The sequence below is a fragment of the Ornithorhynchus anatinus genome, chromosome 13, assembly GCF_004115215.2.
Source record: "Ornithorhynchus anatinus isolate Pmale09 chromosome 13, mOrnAna1.pri.v4, whole genome shotgun sequence".
Taxonomy (NCBI): Eukaryota; Metazoa; Chordata; class Mammalia; order Monotremata; family Ornithorhynchidae; genus Ornithorhynchus; species Ornithorhynchus anatinus.
In genome coordinates this window covers 30,701,818-30,719,940 of record NC_041740.1, presented here as the reverse complement: position 1 = coordinate 30,719,940, position 18,123 = coordinate 30,701,818, and the positions used below count along the sequence as shown (strand labels likewise).

General features: G+C 39.0%; 1 protein-coding gene across 6 annotated transcripts in view; it reads left to right on the top strand.

Moving 5' to 3' along the window:
• SEMA3D (semaphorin 3D) overlaps window positions 1–18,123 on the top strand; it is a 171,232-nt gene that overhangs the window by 91,300 nt on the left and 61,809 nt on the right. For all 6 annotated transcript variants that reach the window (XM_007670948.3, XM_029077347.2, XM_029077344.2 and 3 more), the window contains 3 exons: window positions 8,579–8,641; window positions 13,621–13,740; window positions 17,124–17,217. In XM_007670948.3, the coding sequence (XP_007669138.1) occupies window positions 8,579–8,641; window positions 13,621–13,740; window positions 17,124–17,217 (277 nt within the window). The remainder of the gene's footprint in view (window positions 1–8,578; window positions 8,642–13,620; window positions 13,741–17,123; window positions 17,218–18,123) is intronic.

Below are 18,123 nucleotides of genomic sequence, written 5' to 3'. Positions count from 1 at the left end.
AAGCCAAGCCCCATCACTGTGATAGTTTAGTTTGTAACTCTTAGGTTTATAACATTCAGCAGTCTTTGGAGGACCATGTTACCTTACCCTTAGTTGCTTAGGTCAATTAGATCACTTCTCCGAAGATGGTGTGCATAGCAGGGCCAATTAGAGCTCCTCCAGGATGTAGTTACACAGCCTTATCTTTATGTGACTGTTCCTATAATGGGGCTAATCGTGGATAATTAAAAATAAATTGTCTTATGGTTTCCTTTGCTTAAAGATAATTGCTAATTAATTTTTATGATGTTATGAATGAAAATAATGGAATGGTTCATTCAGAACATTTTTCTTGGATGTTGTGTGTGTTTCCGTGATGTTAGAAACAGGCAGAACTGTCCTCGACTAGGATAATGTGCCCAGGAGACTGAACAGAGAAATTCATAGAGGCAGAAACAAATGGGAAGGAGGGAAGATAGCTCAAAGATTTATTTATGGTTACACATTTCTCAAAGTATATTGCACCCACTGTCATTGAATTTTTTTTTTGTGGAAACTGATTCAGGATGATTTTTAGGAACTGCTTCAAAACTGCATTTCTAAAGGATATGTGTAATCTTTTGCTCAGGTGAAGTTTTCTTCCTCACTTTCCTTTCCTGTGTCTTTTTCTTTCTTCATTTCCAGGGATTCCCACCCTTCCATGCTTCTCTTCACCCCTCACTACTTTTCCTCTGAAGATCTCTGCTCTTCAACTCTTGCGTCTGTCTCTTTCTTGTTACCTTTATCATTTTATCCCTATGGGTTCCTCTCTCTGGTCCTGATCTCTGTTGACCTTATCTCCTGCTATCTTTAGCCTTCCCTTTTTGTATTTTTTTTTTTCCTCCACGTCAGTATTCCGCTCTGCCTTTGCCTGTTTTTGGGTCTTTGTAACTTGTTCAGGCCCAGTCTTCCATTTCTTTCATTGCACTACACCGTATCTCCTTTATTCAGTGCTTCATACGAGCACATCTGGGCTCCAGGTACAGTACTGTGGACTGACCCAATCTTTTCACTTGCCACAGCTGAGTCGCATTCTGTGGCCAGGAATATTTAAGAGTAGGATTCCCAGATCTTAGTCCCTCCAATCGTTTCCTTCTGTCATCTGCCAGGACTCAGAGACTTTAATAATAATAATAATAATAATAATAATGGTATTTAAGCCTTTAGCTACATCCAGTCACTGTACTAAGCTCTGGGGTGGATACAAGCAAATTTGGTTGGACACAGTGCCTGTCTCTTGTGGGGTACACAGTCTCAGTATCCATTTTACAGATGAGGTAATTGAGGCACAGACAAGTGAAATGACTTGTTCAAGGTTACACAGTCACAGAGTTGGGATTAGAACCCGTGATCTTCCAGCTCTTGAGGCCCGTAATCTGTCTGCTATGTCATGCTGCTTCTCCAACACTGTCCCAGGGTGGGGTTGGGGAAGGGCCTGTTGAAGGAGCTGGATTAAATCATTTCTCCTCCAGGAAGTCTTCCATGACTAATCTGTCATCCCCTTACCCAATCCCACCCCATTCAGTTCTGTGCATTTGAGTTCTCATGTCCTAAGCTTTAAGATAATCATTCCTTACCTCTCCTCCTCAAATTACTCACGTACGTATCTGTAAACTCTTTTGCTTCGGCTGTACCTGCAATTTTAGTGTCTGTCTCCTCAGCTAGGCTGAAAGCTGCTTGAAAGTGTGGATGTGGCAAGCTGAGTGGCTTGGGAGTCAGAGGACCTGGGTTCTGATTCCTCTTCTGCTACTTGTCTGCTGTGTGAACTTGGGCAAGTCACTTAACTTCTTTATACCTCAATTATCTTATGCCTCAATTATCAGTAAAATGGGTATTAATACTAGGAGACTTATAGAGATCAAGGACTGTGTCCAACATGATTATCTTGTAACTACCTCAGCGCTTAGAATAATGCCCGTAGTAACGGCTTAACAAATACTCCAGCTATTATTATTACTAATTCTCTTGTACTCCAACTGCTTAGAACAGATTCTGTAAATAATAATAATGATGCTACTTGTCGATTATTGATTCACTGCTGCATTGGTGGCTACATTTGCTTTTTAAATATTTCCCTGAGCCTGAAGTCACGAAATAACCTCTTGCCAAAGATGTCCAGCTCTCTTGCCATTTAGGTGAGGAGGTTGCCTTGGGGGCTCCCTGTTCCTTGTGGAGAGGGGCAGGTGACCCTGAGGTACTGCCTGCTACTCCTATCTAAAGCTGGTTCTATCAGTACTGGTCCTCAAATATGTAGGAGATTTCTTGTGCCTTCCTCATTTCTTCATCCTAGATTGGAATCTTAATTCCTTAACACTCCTTTGGTAATTCTCTGTTAGGGTCTCATTGCCTACACTTTGACTCCGAGATATGTCTGGAGCACTCTGTGCCAGCTTCCAGTCAGCTGAGATACTGATCTGATGAGCTCTGGAATATTCAGTGGGAGGTGTGGTGAAATACCAGCATAAGAATCATATTAGGACCCTTTCGCTACCTTAAGCTAAACAGATATAGAATTCTAAGCTGGCAGGAAGAGTTTATTTCTACAGAGATATGAATCTCTAATATTTTAACACTCCCTAAAGTGGCATGCAAAGCTGGTATGCAAGAAATGCTGACTGGTAAAAAAAAAAAAATAACCCAACATATTATGGGATTAGTAAAGGAGTGGACAATGTTGATTCCACTATTTCCAAACAGGCCTATATCCAAGACCCATTGGATTCATGTCCAGGATGATTACCTATTGTATACTAACTTTATCGTACTCTCCCAAGTGCTTAATATAGTACATAATGTGGGACAGGGCCTGTGTCCAACTTGATTTGCTTATCTCCACCCCAGCGCCTAGTACAATGTCTGGCACATAGTAAGCGCTTAACAAATACCATTATTATTATTATTACAATGGTTGGAATCATTAGGGATGTTAGAATACATGGAAGGAACAGAAAAAGCTCTCTGTGCTCATCTGTGATGTAAACAGTCACAGCTGCAGGCCTTCTAGAAATAGCAGCTATGTAAAAGACACTCATCTGTCACCTGGGTGGAATTTAGGACAAAAAATATCTAATTCCTGGGAGCCACTACATCCTTCATCTCCAACCAGTTACATTAACTCTTAATAACACTGTATCAGAACAGATGCATCTTGTCCAAAGAACTTCCTCTAATTTCACCACTGTGGTAGATCCAAAATGTGTAGTGAAAACACATATTCTGTGACATACTGCACTGCATTCCATGACCCTCTACTGGTCACCCAATGAAATACCACATGGTTCACTTATTTCAGTCTGTTGGTCTGTCTTTGCATTGTATTTTTGTATTATATGTCTGTGTCATGCTCTGTTGAGTGATTTATGTCTGGCTGTCACTGATTGAGACTTGAGTAATTTTATTTCTCTCTTCTTTAGTTTTCCATTAGTTAAATGGAGATAATCCTTGTCTCTTCCTTTCTTTCCCCTTCTTGAGGGCCCCAGCAGTGAGCCTTAAGGCTCAAGAACACAGGTAGGACTCTGCTGCTGATAAAAGCATTTGTAGTCTGTGTTTTCATATTTAAGATGAAGAACTCTGAGATGGTTGGACTTGGTCTTAGTTCAATGCTACGAACTTCGGGTACTTTATATGAAAATCAAATACAGTGTGGTCTAGTAGAAAGAACACAGGACTGATAGAGGACCTGAATTCTAATCACAACTCTGCCACTTGTCTGCTCTGTGACCTTGTTCAAGTCTGTGCCTTAATTTCCTTATCTGTAAGATGGGTCTTCATTATCTGTTCTCTCTCCTGCTTAGACTATGAACCCTTTGTGGGGCAGGAACTCTGTCCAACTTAACTTGAATTTGCCCCAGATCTCAGTACAGAGCTTGGTGCATAGGGCTCAACAAATAATGAAATTATCATTATTATTGCTGTAAATAATAAAATTCAGTCAGTCAAAAAGTAAAATTTATTGAACATCAACTGTACCAGGCATTTGGGGCTATAACAGGAGCCAATTAAATGTTCCCTGCCTTGAAGAGACTGTTCCCTGTCCTAACTCCTTAACATTGGCTTTGAAGCACTTAATCCCTTTGCCCTCTCCTACCTCGCCTCACTACTCTTTGACTACAACCCAGCCTGCACACTTCACTCCTCTATTGCCAACCTTCCCGCTGTACCTCCATCTCATCCTGCTGCCCTCTGGCCCACTTCCTGCCTCTGGCCTGGAATGCCCTCCCTCTTCATATCTGACAGAGAGTTACTCTCCCACAATTGAAAGCCTTATTGAAGGCATATCTCCTTCAAGAGGCCTTCCCTAATGAAGCCTTCTTTTCCTTTTCTTCCACTCCCTTCTATGAGGAAAACTGTGAAAACAAGTGATCTGAGGCAGCTTTGAGCTCCCTAAGTCAATTTTGAGGATTTCTTTTTCTTTTTGCATTCAAGAAGGAACCCTTTAGCTAGGTGCTGGGAACCAGTTCTGTTTTTTTATCACTGGAGAGAGAAACCTAAGGAGGTGACACAGTCGAAATAAGTTATTTGAAAGCTTCTTGCAAACCTCATGTGGGAATAGAAGATTTTTGGTTTGTATTTTTGTCCTCAGGATAAAATGAATAGATTTTAATTGCTTTTCATTCACCCTTGGGTAACAAATCAGAAGTCAAATAGGATTTTCAGTGTCACTTTTTTTGTACTTGTTTTTTACTGATATTCAGATTGCCCCAAGTTAGAATTTGGTGGTGATGTTCTTTTAATTTTGTGGTGTTAATGAAAGTGTTTCTTCCCCTGAATAGTTTTTTAAAACCTGGGAGGAAATCAGATAACGTATATATTATTACAGTTTTGAGGTACGTCAAATTTTGATTCTAAGCTTCTTGACAGTATCCTGTCAACTAAAGCCAGTGACAGTAAATCCTTATCTTAGATGCCTGGAATGCCAAGTGCTCTTAGCTTAATAAAAGCAATTTTTTTCATATTTTAATAAAAAATGCTTAGTGTCCCAAGTCTGATGACTGGGGTTAACTATATTTTGGCCAACAGAACAAATTTCAATTGTTGTCATCTGAAAGATTGTTCCCATATCATAGGGAAAATATTCTATCCTTTAGAGATTAGTTAAGACAGATGCCATCCATTTAAGTAAATATCATGCGGGAAATCTACTTGATGACAAGTCATCACAATAACAATAGTAATAATAATTATGGTATTTTTTTAAGGGCTTACTATATCCCAGCACTGTATTAAGCACTGGAGTAGATACAAAATTATCCGCTTTGTAGAATTATCCCTGTCCCACATGGGGCTCACAGTTTAAGTAGGAAGAAAAGCAAGTTATGCATCCCCATTTTACAGAAATAGGAAGCTGAGAAGTTGTGACTTGCAAGGTCACCAGCAGGCAAACAGAACTAGGATTAGAACCCAGGTCCTTTAACTCCCAGGTCTGTGCTCTATTTAGTAGGCCACAAAATAATGATTTTGAAATATTGGGTAATGATTAGAGGGAAAGGGAATTTTAAGTTTTTTTTTTAATTAGGACCCATTGGTTAAACAGTCTCAAATCTTGTCCCAAATGATGAGGTTTTTGAGGTAAGATTGGATCTTCCATCCTATTGTTTTGTAAGCATCACAATGGTAAATATTGGAAGATGATAGATTCTCAGTAATTAAGGAACTATAAACACTGTTTTAGCTGTTATAACTAGAATAACAGAATTTGATTTATGCCATCTACATTTAGGATAAAGAAGCAGTGAACTGTTAAAACTCAGCCTTGGAAGAGTTGCAAGCTTCCTTTCTTTTTTCGTGAAAGGTGATCAGAACTAAATTAAAGGGAAAGTAGAGACCATGTTACATCCAAGTGATTTCAAATTACAGATCAAACCTCAGTTAGGGGCATGTTTTGTGGTTTATAATTTCCTCAGGGATTTCTCTACAGATTTCTTAAAACTTTGAGATTGGATTTCATTCATTCATTCAATAGTATTTATTGAGCTCTATGTGCAGAGCACTGTACTAAGCACTTGGAATGTACAAATCGGTAACAGATAGAGACAGTCCCTGCCCTGTGACAGGCTTACAGTCTAATCGGGGGAGATGGACAGACAAGAACAATAGCAATAAATAGAATCAAGGGGATGAACATCTCATTAAAACAATGGCAAATAAATAGAATCAAGGTGATGTACATTTCATTAACAAAATAAATAAGGTAATGAAAATATATACAGTTGAGCAGATGAGTACAGTGCTGAGGGGATGGGAAGGGAGAGGGGGAGGAGCAGAGGGAAATGGGGGGAAAAGAGGGTTTAGCTGCGGAGAGGTGAAGGGAGGCGGTAGAGGGAGTAGAGGGAGAAAGGGAGCTCAGTCTGGGAAGGCCTCTTGGAGGAGGTGAGCTGTAAGTAGGGTTTTGAAGAGGGGAAGAGAATTAGTTTGGCGGAGGTGAGGAGGGAGGGCATTCCAGGACCGCAGGAGGGCATGGCCCAGGGGTCGACGGCGGGATAGGCGAGAACGGGGGACGGTGAGGAGGTGGGTGGCAGAGGAGCAGAGCGTGCTGGGTGGGCAGTGGAAAGAGAAAAGGGAGGAAAGGTAGGAAGTTGCTTGATAGCTTTTGCATCTATTTTGATGCCTTATTCTTTCAATATGTACTCATTTAATTTGGCCACTCTAGTTGTGAAGATTTACAACTAGAGTTGTAAATTTATAGGGTTGTCTCCCTGCTTAGAGTGTGAGCTCCTTGTAGCATGAAAATGTCACTTCTTTATTCTCTAATTAGGCTCTTAATGTGCACTACATCAACTGGGTGCTCAGTAAGTTCTGCTGCTACTAATAATAATGGCATTTGTTAAGCATCTACTATGTGCCAGTCACTGTACTAAGCACTGGAGTAGATATAAGATCATAAGGTCCCACATGGGGCTCACAGAGTAAGAGGGAGAACAAGTATTGAATCCCCATTTTACAGATGAGGAAACTGAGGTATAGAGAAGTGCAGTGGCTTACCCAAGGTCACACAGCAGGTAAGTGGCAGAATCAGGATTAGAACCCAGGTCATCTGACTCCCAGGCCATTGCTCTTTTCACTAGGCCACATTGCTTCTTTGCTATTACTATTACTACTACTCAGTCAATTTTGAAATCCCATTACCATGTAAATTGAGTATCAGCACATCAGCAGATTTATCATTGACTTTGGACCATTTTCCATCTAAGTATGAGCCTTCTGGAGATGTATTCTTCTGAATCTGAGATCTCTTTACTCTGCTAATGATGAGTTGAAATTTTCCTCCAAAATTTGGTTCCCAAATTAAAAAAAAAATCGTAATGGGATTTGTTAAGAACTTAGTATGTGCTATACCCTGTACTAAGTGCCAGGATAGATATAATGCAATCTGATTAAACTTAGTCCCTGTCCTATGGGAGCTTGCAGAATAAAGGGGGAGAGGACAGGTATTGTATGCCCATTTTATAGATAAGGAAACTGTAAAGTCTCTTGAGCAAGGTCACACAGCAGGTAAGTAGTGGAGCCAGAATTAGAGCCAAAGTATAAGAAAAATGCATTGTACTCAGTGAATGCTTAATTCATACCGTTACCAGCACTGTTTGTTACTCAGTAAATTCCATTGATTTATTGTTTGCTATTCCTACTGATCCTCTTTGTACTCCTACAGTTTGTCAGTTGAAACCCATAAAACTTTTCAGAAAGAATTATATTGAACTATTTTGTGTTGAAGTTTATGTTAGAATTTTTTTATGGCTTAGGGATTTTACAAACAAAATTTTACTCTAAAGATCTGCCATATAAAGAGCTATACCTAATAAATTCTTTGTGGTTTCAGTCATCAAAATTTCTTAGGTGAATTTCCTAAAGATTGTCTTTCAACCATCATTTTTTTCTCCATCTGCGAATCAAACAGTTGACTTGAAAATTGGTGTGCCTGTCTCTGCTTGCTCTCATTGAAAAGGGGGGAATTTGTATAATCCATGGAAGAAGTTTGAGCATATGAAAGCATCTCATTGTGAGAAGCTCCTCGTCAAAGTTCTTGAGTAATGTCAAACTTCCATAAGGTATCAGGACAAGAGAGGTAGTTGTGCTTGCATGTGGATACATGCATGATGACTGATTCTGCGTGTTTCTATTACTCCTTTTCTACATTTAGAACATCATTTCCCAGTTCCTATCAGTATCTTTAATTTAAACCAGACTGTATTCATTTTCTGAGCAAGTAAATATTTGGTTCAGAGGATTTCTTTAAATGTATGCATTGATGTCAACAAACAATCATTCTGTTTAAAATGGACAAAACACATAATGTGTTATTTTTTTCTCCCTAACCACTTGGCCATATTTAAAACCACATTATTTAGCGGGTGGCACCAGCAACATTGTGAATTTCCTGAAGCCTTTAAGGTGAACTAAATAGTGAACAAATAAGAGACATGTGATAGACCACAATTTGCTCCTAGGAATTTTAGGTTCATAGATGTTGTCCAATTTTGAATGTTGAATAAACCAGTGAAACATCAGGTTTGTATAGTATTTCCGAATTTCTGGTGCTAATACTGCTTCAAATATTTTACAGATTTACTGGCCTGCAGCAAAGGAGAGGGTGGAATTATGTAAATTGGCTGGGAAGGATGCCCAAGTAAGTATGATTTTTCTTCACTGAAACTGGAATTGATGTGAAATAAAATAGTACAATGAGGGATTTGAGTCTAAATATATTAGACTTGATTGTTGGGATTTCAGGCTTATTTATAAGGCTGTGTTTACACGGCACCTTTCTCTGAAGAGATTAAAATTCGATAGGCACTTTCAAACCTGGTAAAGTATACTATTAGCAAAATCTTTGGAGGCTGAGCCAGTATGTTTTACATAATCCACTGAAAAGTATAACCTTCTCCAGATTTTTGCCAAGAATGCACTTTGCCACTGTAGAAACACAAATCTTGGGCAGCTTCATTCACTAAGAGAAAACAGTTAGGGCCAGTCCCTTTTGAAGTTTGAATGATGAGAGGTAAAGTGCTAATTTGCAACCAGAGGGAAGGATAGGATTATAACATTATCCAGGGAATTCAGCATGTTCAGATTGGACTTTATGATGAATTGCCAAAATCCATGCTTTCCTTCAGCTCTGTGTAGTATCAGTGAAGCATCCAAGTGACTGGATAAATACCCAGGTCCTAAACAGTGATGGGTCCACAAAGAACTGCTGTTTTAATCACATACCAGTAATATGAATCACCAGAACCAATCCTGGAGGATTTGAAACTGTTCCCTAGTGTAGAGCCATCAAGAACTGGTGGGGTGGAAGACTGGTCGGCTAAAAGACAAGCATTCCAAGCCAATATAGTAGGTCCACTCTTAAACTGAGCTTTTGTGCAGTCTCTTCTCCCTGTACAAGCCTCCGAGGTCCAGTTTTCCAGGGCTATTTTGGTTCTACTTGCTGTGAGGATAGCGCTGCATTAAGCTTAGGTCCTGAGATAATTGTCTTGATCAGCCTACCCTAAGGAGGCCTGTATACAAGTGGTTGCACTTTTAAAGGGAAATCCACTCTTCTTATTTTTCTTAATTTTCTTTCAAGTGACATCTACAAATAAGAAGTGGTTTCATACATTTCAAAAGGAAGTGGATATTAAGGATGTTAATGCATTAACTTGGAAATAGATACTATATTAATAATGTATTGCTACTTAAATGTTAGAGCTATCCTAACTGAAATAACTGTGTCTGAAATTACAACAACTGAAAATAAGTCTTTATTCAAAGACTTTTCACACAGTAAGCACACAGTAAATATGATTAATAATAATGTAAATTGTTCATTAATAATGATAATAATAAAGTGTATTATTTTTCTCACTTCAAACCATTTCTAGCATGAAAACTGGGTGAGGAAATTTTCTTCTCCTAGTTTAGAACTACAGTGTCATTACTAACTCAGTTATTTCAAATAATAATGTTCTTGTCAAATGCCCTTATTTCACCATCAGGAGATGACCTTTTTTAAAAATTTTAAAAGTTCTCTCCAATGAGCTATTTTTTGAAGGATTTTTTTTCCCTTTATAGCAGTATTTGTGGTCCAGATGGAAGGAAGCAAGAAGAGAGTTGGAGAGGAAATCTGTTTATCTCCCAGCCAATTAGGGATAACTCAGTCTTCTGTGTGGTTAGCTAAGGAAGATGGGACAAACTCACAGACATGCTCATGATCAGACTATGAAAAAAGCAAACTTTTCCCTTTCAAAAGCATGAGACAACATTTAAGTCTGTCCTCTTTCCCAATCATGGAGTAACTTGGTTGCCTCTTGATTTTATGAGTTAGAGAAAAAGGAAATAGCACTTCTTTAAGATGTACTCAGGAGTCCAGACTGAGACATCATCGATTAGAAAAATGTTCATGCTCCTACTTTGAGCCTAGAGAAAGAAGTTATTATATCTTGGCTGTTGAGATAATCTTGAGTATCCTCATACCTCCCCCAGCATTGATTTGCAATATATAAACTAAATAATTGGTCTTGGGGATCATCTCTATTCATTAAAAAGCTATGCTAAGTGTCAGACATGTTTTTTTTGGAATGTGCCATTGCCTTTGAAAGCCACTGGACAGATACATCCAAAAGGAAGTTAGACCATGGGCACTGCATTTAACTTCAGTTATTACCCTAAAATATTATCACTTAATGGGAATAATGATTCTTCCCATACTTGGATTGGGAAAATAAATGTTTGCAAAAATTGGTTTCATGGATTAAGAAGGATATTTTGTAAATCCAATGTACTGAATTATTTGCTTTGCTGAAAGTTGGATGGTAAAATTCAGCCCACTTCTTTAGAAAATAGGATTAATATTTCAAACCATATAAGATTCAGTACTAGGTGAGGTGAGCTCTCAGGCTGTCAGTTTAGTGCTCATTCTATTCCCTTGCAAAAACACTCTATGGTGTAATTAATTAGAGTAAAGCCTTTACTCCCTGAGGCAGTATCAAAGTTATTATCAAACAAGAACAAACTCAGAGTAAAAAATTAACTCTTAGCTAGAATGTGTTCTTTTTTCTTACATCGTCACTGACTAACTAAAGGTCATATAGCTACCCATATTAAAGGTAAACTGTGAGAAACTCATTCCAAATCATGGGTGATAGCTTTGGATTTTCAGGGCAGAACTGGTTGAGTGGGGTTGACAGTGGAGGAGCACACAGACTTTCCTCCCTAGATGGGACAGTGCATTCTTTTTGCCCCATCCTTTTTTGTCTCCTTTGGGTGCAGTCCTGGCTTCTCTGGCACTTATTTTAAGATGCTACTTTCCAGCTGGATGCAGGAATCCTAAAGTAAGTGCCAAGAATAGAGGGTGTGCATAAAGAATAGGGAAGATTTTGGCAGGAAGAAGAGAGAACATGGGTGCAAATGCCCAGGAACTGAAGGTTCCAATATCAGTCAATCAGTGGCACTTACTGAGCACTTAATATCTGCAGAAGACTAAGAGTTTGAGAATGTACACTAAGGAGCACAGTTATATCAGCTCATCACCTGTGGGCTAGTGCCCCTTGGAGTTGATGTATATTATGTGGACATAATCCTGAACTTTAACTCAGTGAACTGAGTCGGGCAGAGTGGAAAGTTATATCTACTGTCTTTAAAAAAAATATAGGCCTCTACCACATATAGTTAGAGAATTAATAGCTTTAATATCTAGAGAATTGGAAATGCTACTGTCTTCTGTTGTTGCTTTCCCACCTGGTTCAGCAGATTTGGAGAGTGTAGGTGTAATAATAATAGTATTTAAGTGCTTACTGTGTGCCACGCACTGTACTAAGCGCTGGATTTAAGCAGTTCAGGTTGAATATAGTCCCTGTCCCACCTGGGGCTCATAGTCTCAATCCCCATTTTAAGGTAAGGTAACTGAGGCATAGAGAATTGAAGTGCCTAAAGTCACACAGCAGACAAGTAGTGGATCTGGGATTAGAACCCATGACCTTCTGACTCCTAGGCTCATGCCCTATCCACTACACCATAATGCTTCTCTAATATAATATAGTAACATGATCCCTGATTTCCTAATGCAACCCAGCCTGCACAGTTAGGTCTTCTGATGAAAACTGTTGATTGGAGAGATAGAGTTCATGGTCATTCAGACTTGAATGATGAAACCTTTAAAAAATAATATGGTGAGCAGGGGTCTTGTTAGAAGTGAGCTTGTGGTCTATTATTATTGAAGAGAAACATGAAGCACAACAAAGCATTACATTCTCACCTGATCTCAGTTATCCTTTTCCTCATTACAAGTACTCACCCTCGTAATTCTCCCTTCCTGATTAAAGGGGAATTATTATTAAAGGCTGCCTTTTGCAACTGCGAATTCGTAACCACATGACTTAATTTCCTTAACAATTTCCCATTGGCTTCCAAAACTAATTTATAGCAATCCTTCTGAATCCAGGTTGCCTCTGGCTCAGGGCTTGCAGTGTTACAGAACCTAGTGGCCAGGATCAAAAGGGAAATCCTGGAAATTACCTTGTAGCCCCCTCCACTCAGTCACCCTCAGTTTGCAGTGTCGAACCCAGGATGGAGGACAAGGAATACAAAAGGAGGGAGAGTCCCTGACATCATCCCCTTCGGCTCAGTGCTTAAAGCTGGGGAGAGAGGTAAAATCAGGAAGGCTATGTATTTGCCCCTGAAGAAATAAAATTCAATTGTTTTAAAGGGGAAGGTGAAAAACACACAATAGGTATCCAATAGCATTCACCAGTCAACATAAAGAAAGTGAGGGGAAGAGAGTTTTAAAGAGCTGCCCTATCTCTGCCATTAGCAGATAACTGCTCAGGACACGCTTGGTCCAGGTTCTGGAAAAAAAATCTTACTAGGAACCTTACCTACTCCTCAGAGACTTTGGGCTCACACACAGGCTTGCAGAAAGTCAACAATCCTGGGATCCCCGGGAGGAGATGGGAAAACTAGAAAAGGAGCTCCACTGCTTTCTGGCAATTTGACAAGGGGAAGTAAAGAAACAAATAGTGAAACACTGAAAAAAAATAGTACTGCCACTTGTGGTGATTGGTGACCGTATCTTTTGACCCATGACCCATAAACTATCTAAACCCTGAAATGTGGTACTAGATTCTTCTCTGCTTCATGCATACCATCTCATTAACTTTGGAGGTAAAAGTCTTACCTCTAAAGTTGTCTACCATCGAGGGCAGATTTCTTAACTTTCATTATGATCTGTGCTGATGAATTTTATGAAGTGAATTCTATGGGGAATAGGGATGTTACGGAAGCCAGAGCATAAGAAAGAGTGCTGTAAACTGAAAGGCAAACTCAGTCAAGGTAGTTGAGAAAAGAGGAAACATTGAGATATTTTCTGAGGAATGAGAAGTCAAAGACATCTTAGTTGTGGGTGAAAGTAAGGTAGTATAATCCTAGAATTGTAAAAGAAAACCAAAAAACAAAAACGTAACTTCAGGTGAAGGAATGAAGAAAACATTTGGGAATTACTATAATGAATTCTTTGAATATTTTCCTTCTCACCAACTCCTCACTTGGGAAAATGTCTTGGAGTACTAAAAGCAACATTTTTTGAAATAAACTGATTTTGTTCTAAAGTCTTTCTTTTCTTATACCCAACAGACAGAATGTGCAAATTTCATCCGGGTTCTTCAGCCCTACAATCGGACACATATTTATGCCTGTGGTACTGGAGCATTTCATCCTATTTGCGGATACATTGATCTTGGAATTCACAAAGAGGTAATGTAACCTAGGATGTGCAGAGCCTAATGTCTTGCTCACACTCATTCTTCTTAGTTTCTGGGCATTATATGACAGGCGTATGAGCCTCTTGGGTGAATGTGAGCTCTATAAACCTGGGAGACTGTTAGTCCCACGTGGGAAAGGGACTGTGTCTGACCTGAATACCATGTATCTACCCCAATGCTTAGCTTAGCATGCAGTGCTTAGCATATAGTAAAAGTTTAACAAATTCACTATGATGACGAACAGCATTTTATAAAAGGAGTAGCTTCCAATGAATGTCAGGTTAAAGAAAACATCTGTTATACAGCAAATTATCCTTCAGTTGTATCTCACATAAACAATCATTTTTTCCAACATCATATCGCATTCTGTAGATGCTGCTTGTTGGAACATCGTTGTCCACTTACCTTACAGCTCTCTATCCAAAGTGCATAGTACTCACACTTTCTTCTTCTTAATGTATGGATTGCTACTCTTGCTCTGTCTTCATGAGAGCTACCAAATTATTGTGAGGACCACAAAATGCATACCTTATAGATATTTAGGCTAAAACGAAAGCCTTGATTTCAAGGTGCCATGTTTCTTCTTCATTTCCTGACCATGTTAGTCTGAAAGCCAGAACTGCAACATTACTAGAGATCGTGACCCACTTCACTGAACCCACATTTGCCATTGGCTCATATCTGCACTTGAATCTGAGACCTTTGGATATTTGATATTTGTCCCAACCCCACAGCACTTATGTATACATTTTAAAATTATATATTACAAATTACTCATTCATATGTCTGTCTCTCCCCATAGACTGGTAAACTCATTAAGGGCAGGGAACCGTGTCTCCTAAGTCTGTTGTACTCTTCCAAGTGCTTAGTACAGTGCTCTGCATATAGTAAGTGTTCAATACATACCATTGATTGATTGATCAGAAACCAACCAAAGGGATCTATCCATATGATCCTCTCACATTGTTTTGTTCTTTAGTGCTTAGAATGAGTGGCATCTTGTATCTGTCACTTTCCAACACTGGTGAGATGTGCTCCTGCCTGGCTTTAATGAGATGTGTATAGGAGCAGGAACTCAGGGAACAGTGGGTAATTATAACAGATATCCACACACCTAAGGTGTGATTTGAGGTGCTGGGACAAAGGCCAATTGCTGACAACCAGCTGAGAAAGATAATATTCTTTTTCAGCTCCTAAAGGAAGAGCTGCTGAAAGGAAGGTTTAGACAGGGCTAATTACTTGGCCTTGGAACTGTCAAGGGGCCCAAGGAGAGCAGTGGTTACTAACTTTGTGAATGGAAGACTTACAATAGAACAAGGGGTAATTGGCCCCCAGGGTTTCAGCCAATCAGCGGACTCAAATACCCTCTCTCAGCCCTGCTTGCTTAGGTTAACTACTTGAATGGAATGGTAACCCAGAACATTTATAAAATGGCACATTACTCTTTTGATCAATAATCAGTGCTCATAAAGTGTAACACAATGCTACTATTGTTTATTGGTAGTAAACTACATTAGGCAGTAGAGAAGAACACATAAAGTCATTGTTTTAAATCAAAGAGATTTAAGATGGTAATCTTTCCTCGGCCTCTTGCCAAACTTTAAAAAGAGGTAGTGCTACTGAAATGGAAACACTATATGGACTAAAAACACATAATGAGAAATGCATTCATGCTATGGTCTGGCTTCTTTTCGGGTTCAGTTGAGGTTCAGTCTTCCTCGAGATCATGATGGTCTTTGGCTCTGGACATTTTTCATTTAGCCTCTCTGTCAGATGTTGAATGTAAGAATGTGGTACCTCCACCAGCAACACAAACATGATACATTCTTGTAATCATGGTTCTTAATACAACATGTATATGTAAATACGTGTATACAATTAACATACATATCCATATGAAGCAATACTACAGCATTGACACCTATGTGCCCTGCACTATACTCAGAAAGTCACAGTTCCTGACCTCAAAGAGCCTACAATCTAATGGAGGAGACAAATAATAATAATAATGGTATTTTTTAAGTGCTTACTATGTGCCAAGCTCTGTTCTAAGCACTGGGATAGATACAAGGTAATCAGGTTGTCCCATGTAGGGCTCAAAGTCCTAATCCCCATTTTATAGATTAAGTAACTGAGGCTCAGAGAAGTTAAGTGACTTGTCCAAGGTCACACAGAAGGCAAGTGGTGGAGTCCTCTGATTCCCAAGCCCATGCTCTTGCTACTAAGCCACGCTACATAAATCATGTGCAGTTAGTGGGATAGAAACAAACAGCAAAGATACAACTAATCAGAGGAGGAAAGTGTACAAATAAGCAGAGTATGCAGCATATTATGGCTTGGGTATAGCAGCAATCATATTTAGCACTTACTGTAAGCAGAGTACTGTTAAGTGCTGGAAAAAAACAAACATGGAAATTAGGCACGATCCTTGTTCCTTGGGGCTCAGTGTTCTGCACAAAGTAAGCATTCAATAAATAACGTTGATTGATTGATGGGCTAGTCACTCGATCAGTTCTCAGACCTCACCTTTACTAGGTTCACCTTTACTTATTCCTCGATTGAAACAAATAAATAGATAGGGGGACCGATCTTCTCTGATCACTTTGGAGGGAGTTAGAGGACAGATTGTATTTCTGAAGGTTGTCCTGGTCGGAGACAGAATTCTGATTTGGATATGCCATAAATGGACACAGTAGGATATTGCTCATGTCTGAGGCCGTAGAGATTCTGAAGCCCTGAAGCAGTGATATATTTATTTGTAGGTATATTTGATATTTGCCCCAACCCCACAGCACTTATCTATATTTTTAAATTATATAAATTACTTACTCATATCAATGTCTGTTTCCTCCAGTAGACCCTTAACACTGGTATCTGGTAATTCTGTTGTATTGTACTCTCCCAAGTGCTTAGTATAGTGCTCTGCATATAGTAAGTACTCAATAAATACCTTTGATTTATTGATTTGATTAGAAACTAACCAAAGGGATCTATCCAAATGATCTCCACACATTGTTTTGTCTAGTGCTTAGAACATGTGACATCTTGAATCATATTTAGTGTGGTCTGTCTGCATGGACGCTTGGTCCATTAGACTGTAACCTCAAAAAGAACATGGTCTATGGCTATTCATGGTCAGTATGTATTTTTTAAAAATGAACCCCAAGAGATTCTGTACCCAAGAGTCTGAAGGTATTCATTTAAATGTTTGTTGACTGCCAGCAAGTAGAGTAACTCAAACTCAAATTTTCCAAAGGTGATTTTTTGCAAGTTAGGGAGCCAGAGTTATAATTTAATCCCAGCTCTCTAGAGGCTGAGTGGGTCTGAATTCATTCTCTGGTAGTGTAATATTAAGTTTGCTCTTTTTCCATGCAGGATGTTACGTTCAAACTCGACACACATAATTTGGAGTCTGGCAGACTGAAATGTCCCTTTGATCCTCACCAGCCTTTTGCTTCAGTAATGACAGGTAAAAACCTTAATTATATGAATACTCTTGAGTTTACATTACGGAATCAAGACAGTAATATTATTTGGCATATTCATATTTCATACATTGCATGTTATAGTAATTACCAGGAGGTATGAAAACAGAGATAATCCAGTATTTTACCCAAAAACCTTACCTATTTTAATTTCAAGTGACATTGGGGATTTTGATTTTAAACTAAAAAAAGTTAGAATCATCTGACCACTTAACATGCCTGCTAGCAAAGCACAGAAAAAAGGCGAAGTAGTTTGGCGTATTCTGGGACTTTGGACAAATCACTTAACCTATCTAGGCTTCAGTTTCCTTATCAGTAAAATAGAGATAAGCTATCCAGTGAACCCATGTAGGATCAGGACTATGTTGTATCTAATAACCCCTATCTATTCCAGAGCTTATTAAGTGCTCATAATAAGCATTTAATCAATGCCACAAGTATTATTCAGTGACTTGTATAACTGGTTTACAGTACCCTACACACAGTAGGCACTCAATAAATACCACTGATTTGTTGAATGTTTAAATTAAAGCAAAGTGATTGACAGTGCATATTGTGTGGTCTAATATTATATACTAAGGAATGTTTCCGTGACCAATAGGTTTTAACTCTTCTAAGGTCTTCTTTCGTCACAGTGAAAGATACCTTTCATTTAACTTGTCTGTCATATGTTGGAGTGAGGTACCATGCCATTTGCATTTCTAGACAAAGAGATGTGGAAATGGTGCTTTGAAGTAACTGTCTGAGTGTGTTTAACAAAAAAGAATGTAACAAATCTGCAGTCATTATGCTTAGACAGTAAGATAGATGGTGTTTTGTGTTCTTGATGGGGCCCTTACGTTCTTTATTAAGCACAATAGACAAGACTGGTGGAGATCCCCTATTAAGAA